At 40.3% G+C, this 6,319-nt stretch overlaps 1 protein-coding gene across 3 annotated transcripts; it reads left to right on the forward strand.

The window, feature by feature from the left end:
• The first annotated feature begins 742 nt into the window (after positions 1-742).
• On the forward strand, positions 743-6,319 carry LOC127804149 (wall-associated receptor kinase-like 14). Of its 3 annotated transcripts, none has more exons than XM_052340935.1 (4): positions 743-1,003; positions 1,195-2,054; positions 3,965-4,042; positions 4,772-6,319. In XM_052340935.1, exons 2-4 carry the CDS (start codon positions 1,289-1,291, stop codon positions 6,061-6,063), a joined length of 2,136 nt encoding a protein of 711 aa, XP_052196895.1. In that variant the 5' UTR covers positions 743-1,003; positions 1,195-1,288; the 3' UTR covers positions 6,064-6,319. The 3 variants fall into 3 exon arrangements, with proteins under 3 accessions (XP_052196895.1, XP_052196894.1, XP_052196896.1); XM_052340934.1 differs by having other exon boundaries at positions 744-1,003; positions 1,242-2,054; XM_052340936.1 differs by having other exon boundaries at positions 746-1,003; positions 1,242-2,054; positions 3,968-4,042.

Below are 6,319 nucleotides of genomic sequence, written 5' to 3' on the forward strand. Positions count from 1 at the left end.
CATCCAAGGAATTGAATTTCATCTTGGGTGTTTGACACATTATATTTTTCATAGAATTGAATTTCATGGTACAATCATTAAAGCTTATTTTTGACTCATTTTCATAGAAAATTTCATTTAAGGGGAGATGATTTTTGTTTTTCATATAAATTAGAAAACACTTTCCTTTCCACCTAAATACTATCAAAACACCCTCGGTGATACAATCGAATTAAAAGATAATAATTGTAAAGTCTTAGAAATAAAGAAAAGGGGTCTATAATCTAGGGTCCATAAGTTATTTTATGTTTATTATTATTATTATTCCATTATGATTACCATTGGCTGTACTACAAGTGGCTTAGGTGTGCTCCTCTTGGCTCTTGGAGGTTGGAACCCAAAGTCTCCAACGTATCACCGAATAATCTCAGATCTCCATGATCTCAAACCTCAAAGCATAGGAAATATATATATATATATATATAGTGGGCCCAAATTTGCTTGGAAACCGCCTTGGTGCCATCTTACGTATTATGTTCCCAATTAATTAATTAATTAATTACAAAAACAAAACATCTATCTAGTTCTATTTACCGTATTACTTATTTTAATAATTCAAAAAATTTTCAGTAATTAATTAAGTAGTGCAGCTTTGAATTTGATTCGTCTTTTTAGGTTTGGATTGGATTGAATTGTTAATTTGGAGAGCCACAGGGGGAGGAAGGTCATTCACACAAAAAGGAATAGCATATGACAATTTTCTCCAGCGTATTTTCTATTTTGTTACGCTTGCGGGGCCGCGAATGAAAGTGGCTTGTAAAACAGTGGCTTTCGCTGCTTTTCATTTTCCTATCTGCTTCTCTTCTTCTTCTCTACAGTAGCGTAGCGTATTGGATGTGCAGGGTAGAAACCCTAATTTACAGGTGTAGCGAGAGGTTGAAGAAGACCGTTGGGTTTGGTGCCAACAGTCAACTACTTAATTGCGCTCTCCACAGAGCAATTACAGCCATTGAGCCGTTGCAGAGTAAGCATCAACTTCACATTAATTCTCCACCAGACAACAATTTCTCTCTCTCTCTCTCTCTCTCTCTCTACATGATCTCCCCAACCATATCAACTACGCCCTTTATTATCCCAATAAATGTGAAAAATCTATTTTTTCTCTTGGCGGAAGAAATTTCATCCAATCTTTAAAAAATCACTATCCTCTTCTAGGTGTTTCGTGTCTGATCTCGTTTCCCTTCAATTCTCGCCAATTGCAGCGAGGTGATGATCGCTTTGTTCGCTTCCACTTCAATTCGAGTTGAAGATGCTTCATCGTCAGGCACTTATCGGATTTATCATCGCACTTTTGGTTGCCTCTTCAACCAAAGCTGATGAGTCCGGTCAATGCTCTCGAACCTGTGGATCCAATGAAGGGAATCAGACTCGCGTTCCATTCCCCTTCGGGTTCTCTGCAGGATGCTCAATCCGTCTGAATTGCAGCAAGAGCGGCAAAGTCAGCATCGGTCGATATCAAGTCCAAAATGTCACCACGGACAGTATACTGATCAATCTTCCACCGAAATGCAACCGGAGCGTTGAGGAAATCGATCCATTCTTCGGCGACAACTACGCTCCGACTTGGCAGAACAGCTTCATGTTTCAGAACTGTTTATCGCCTGATCAAAGTTGCTTGATACCGACGAGCATGGTGGAGGCTCGGTTCCGGTTGCCCGATTGTGGATTACGGAACAAGAGCTTCCAATGTTACTCTGCGGTGGTTGGAAATTCGGAGCTCATGACTCGCAAGAATCTGAGCCAGACCGGTTGTCAATTCTTGTTCACTTCGATCGTTATGGACGCCGGCAATAACTCTGATAAGAATTCGAATCAGAATCCGGCGGTTGCGCTTCAATTTCAGGTGGCGGAGCTGGGGTGGTGGTTGCACGGGAGGTGCAATTGTTCGCAGCAAGCGGAGTGCATAAAACTGGCGCCTCCGAACGGTCGCCCGGGTTTCCGATGCCGGTGTAAGACGGGATTCGAGGGAGACGGGTTTAACCTTGCCCTTGCCGGCGCCGGCGGTTGCCGGAAAGGTGAGTCCATCTGGTCGGAATCTTTTTTTACGTTCGATTACTTAATATTTATTTAGTTTCTAAAACTTTTTTTGTTTGATGAAATAGTTTAGTTATATTTGTTTTGGTGGATGGCCTAATTGCCTTTGACTCGTCGCAAATGGTTAGTGGGAACGCAACGGTTGTGTGGTCATTTCTGTCTGTTGACCAATTCTGGTAGGCCACGTCATCCCGTTATTTCCAATGTCCAAAATAGCCATGAAACTTTAACGGGGCTTTTGTATCAATCCCCTGTTTGTTAGAGGCATATCGGTCATTAGAACCTAGTTGGTCCAGCCATTGGCTCGGCCAAAGTTGTTGATTGGCGATAACGCCGTCACTTTCCCATGGCCTGACGCTTGCCTGCCTTGATTTATTGTTTCATTTTTATGAATATTAGTATGCGTTTTTTGTAAATGGGCGGGTTTTGAGACGAACAGTAAGAGATATTTTTGTGACAAATGTCGTAAGTTTTGAGTTGTAAAAGCAACTGTTTTTGTAAAATAAAAGCATGTGACGCACTTTTATTGATTTGTGTTTATTTTATTTCTCTGACAATTGAAAAAAAGAGAGTGGGAAAGCAAACAGAGAAAGAAATAGACATTCGATAGGTTGTCTGGTTTATTTATGTAACCTTGAGTTGAACTGGTATGCATCACCTGAGTTGTTAAAGCCATTATGCATTTGACTCTCTTTCAGGGTTAAGATAAGTTTGTTCTTTGAGATGGCGAGTCAACTTTTTAAACAGCTGCCACCTGTTTCTTGTGCATTTCCTGTGGGATGGCTTAGAATATGATTTGGTCAAGATGAGGCAAGATAGTTTAATCGAGCAAAAATCTCAGTGTGTTTACAGGTTAATTTGATCGGTATAACACTGAGAGGACTGCATATCCCAATCTAATTTGTTGCGGGGCATGCTCTAGATGATATTTTTTTTCTTTTTTTTTTCAGTTAAATCCTTTGAGATTGGCTGATATTTCTTTCTTTCAGCTAAATCCTTTGAGATTGGCCTGTCAGAAGCCTTCCTTTGACCTGACCAATAAACTCTATATTCTTGAATTTATCCCATTTAGGAAATTAAAAATAAAAGAAGAAGCACTTATCCTACCTTTTTTTAATTCTCACTTTCCATATAAATTGTAAAAACAAAAGCTTCTAGAGCTTAATATGTAGATTGGGAGTGATAAATGCGCGGACTTTTGCTGAATACATTGCTTTTAATTTTAGATGAGCAGAGGAAAGATAGAGTTTATAGTTACAGGTCAACGTGTATTATCATCAACAATAATATTCTCCTTTGGCTGTGGTTGAGACCATTAAGTGGCCTCAATTACCAAAATCATCCAATGATCATACATCATTTGTACTTGGAAGGAATGGCAGAAACATTCTGCCAATGCTTCATAGCATAAAAAAGAAGAAGAAATTCTGAATAATATTTCTAATATGAAAAAAATTGTTTGAAATAGTCGAGAGAGCAAACATCTTGTTAGGACCAATTATTATTTATCTAAAAATACATGTCTGTTCGGTCTAAAATGACTCCCATTCAAACAGAAAAGCTACTGCTTGCACCAACACTCAGCCCACACTCTACAATAGTATTTTTGAAAATAAACTGTAAATTCATCAGGCTACTGATTTTACAAACTAAACATTTAATCCAGTCGCATGTTATATTTGGTGATGAAAGTACATCAAACTGTTAGAAGTGGAATAGCTGGAAATATAGGTTATATGCCTAGAAACTTTTTCTCAGAATGCCCCCCTTTACTTGCAATTTAGAGACAATTAACTCAATTTCAGCTATCAACCTTATCAAGTTTTGTCTAGTTTGATTTCCCACAACTTTTATTCCCCCCACCCGCACTAACTGTTGATTTTCAAATCAGCAGCTCCCCATTGCAGCGCTTCAAGGTACATGTCTGGCAAATGTGGAGGAAGAACTAGAGTCGGTGTTCTCATTGCAGGTGAGTTTCTACTTCTTTGTTGGCAAGATATCAACCATTATGTCTCTGCATCCCCTAGTAGTAGGATTCCAACTCTTGAAATACCATGCATGGAACCATAAATAAGCTTTAATGATATATTTTTTTTGTCCTCACGAATTTCTTCATATTTATAGGTTTGTACTTTTAACCTTACTGCTGATCCATGTTGAGATGCGTAGCCCCTTTTTAGGTAGTCATCCCAGTGGTTTCCCTGTTCCTCTGTTCTTATGACACAGTAGTTATGTTATTGGTGACTTGTAAAAATGGTGTCATGGTAGGAATTTTGAGGTCCTTCAGAATTTTTTTTTTGCTTGTTCAACTTAAGAGATTCCATTAGCTTTAGTGCTAGATTACTATGGACATTGACAAGCTACCAAATGTTTTACAATTTGTTTCCTCCATTTCATGTCTCTTCAATACAGCTAGAGAAAAGCTAAAATATTGTCAGTGCAATTATAGTTACAAAGTAAGAAATCTGTGGTTGGTTTTAATAACGAGTTACTAAGCTTATGAAATTCTTCTATGTGATTTGTCCTCACATTCTCAACTCAAAACAGAAAAACCCATTCCATTTGCTAAACAAGGAGATTGTGCCTAAATATGTATTATAACAGCATCAGAAGTTCAGGTTATTTTTGTACATTTTGCATCACTGACCTCTGTATTTCATTTATTTAATTTTTTGTTACTTATGCCGTCTTTCCTTAGGTATTATTGTTGGAGCTATTTTGATGGCTGGTCTAGCTCTTATCTGCTACTGCATCCAACGCCGGTCACGTTCTTTAAGAACCCAAATGAGCGCAAAGCGCCTCCTCTGTGAAGCAGCAGGCAGCTCCAGTGTTCCATTCATTTCCTATAGAGACATTGAGAGAGCCACTAATAGCTTCTCGGAGAAACAAAGGTTGGGGACAGGAGCCTATGGTACCGTTTATGCAGGAAAACTCCACAGTGATGAATGGGTGGCTATTAAAAAGATTAGACACCGAGATGCTGATGGTATAGAACAAGTCATGAACGAAATCAAGCTCCTGTCATCTGTGAGTCATCCGAACCTTGTCCGCCTCTTAGGTTGCTGCATAGAGAATGGTGAACAGATTCTTGTCTACGAATTCATGCCCAATGGAACTCTATCTCAGCATCTGCAAAGGGAAAGGGGTACAGGCCTTCCATGGACTATACGCCTCACCATTGCCACCGAAACTGCTCGTGCTATTGCCTATCTCCACTCTGCCATGAATCCCCCAATATACCATAGAGATATCAAGTCCAGTAACATACTCTTGGACTACAACTACAACTCCAAGGTAGCTGATTTTGGCCTTTCAAGGCTTGGCATGCCTGATGATTCCCACGTCTCAACAGCCCCGCAAGGGACTCCAGGCTACGTCGATCCTCAGTACCATCAAAATTTCCATCTGTCTGATAAAAGTGACGTCTACAGCTTCGGAGTCGTTCTTGTCGAGATCATAACCGCAATGAAAGTGGTTGATTTCTCTCGATCTCACACTGAGGTGAACTTAGCTGCACTTGCAATTGACAGGATTGGAAAGGGTCGCCTGGATGAGATAATAGATCCATTGCTTGAGCCAACTAGAGATGCTTGGACTCTTTCATCCATTCACAAGATGGCCGAACTGGCATTTCGATGCCTTGCTTTCCACAGGGAGATGAGACCCTCCATGATGGAAGTGGCAGATGAGTTAGAACAGATCAGGCTCAGTGGGTGGGCACCCGTGGAGGAGAACATATGCATGGCATCGTCTTGCTCATCGCCGTACAATGGAAGTGAGAGGTCATTCGGTGGCATGTCTGCTCGGACGGTTGGGGCCGGGGCCGGAGTCGGGAGCAGGAGATTGGTCGTCCCACAAAGGGCTACTGCCGATTCTCTGACTTCACTGGAGGAGGTGAAGGACAGCTCCCCTGTTTCTGTGCAGGACCCTTGGCCAAGCGAACATAGCTCACCTTCAGCAAACAGCTTGCTGGGTAATGTGGCTAAGTGAGCTATAAAAACCTTTCTTCTTCAGCTTCGTCTCTCTTTGTGAATATCGAAATAGAGATGTGTTACAGTTTTGTGTTTCTTATTTCTATTTTTTTTCATAATTCTTTGTGAAATATACCGGAGGATGTAGAAAGATTTGCTACAAAGTGCGACCCCCTTTCTCCCTATTATATATCTATCTGTGTATGCCCCTTGACTATCATGATCAACAAATGCATTCAGTAATTGACTGATTAAGTTTTTCTCTTATTAAGGTA

This window comes from Diospyros lotus, chromosome 6 (assembly GCF_014633365.1).
Source record: "Diospyros lotus cultivar Yz01 chromosome 6, ASM1463336v1, whole genome shotgun sequence".
NCBI lineage: Eukaryota > Viridiplantae > Streptophyta > Magnoliopsida > Ericales > Ebenaceae > Diospyros > Diospyros lotus.

Bases quoted from the DNA above. Each gene is read 5' to 3' on its own strand.
- LOC127804149 (XM_052340935.1), top strand. From the start codon at position 1,289: ATGCTTCATCGTCAGGCACTTATCGGATTTATCATCGCACTTTTGGTT. The intron at 2,055-3,964 runs GTGAGTCCATCT...TTTTCAAATCAG, and splicing joins CGCCGGCGGTTGCCGGAAAG to CAGCTCCCCATTGCAGCGCT. The intron at 4,043-4,771 runs GTGAGTTTCTAC...GTCTTTCCTTAG, and splicing joins AGTCGGTGTTCTCATTGCAG to GTATTATTGTTGGAGCTATT.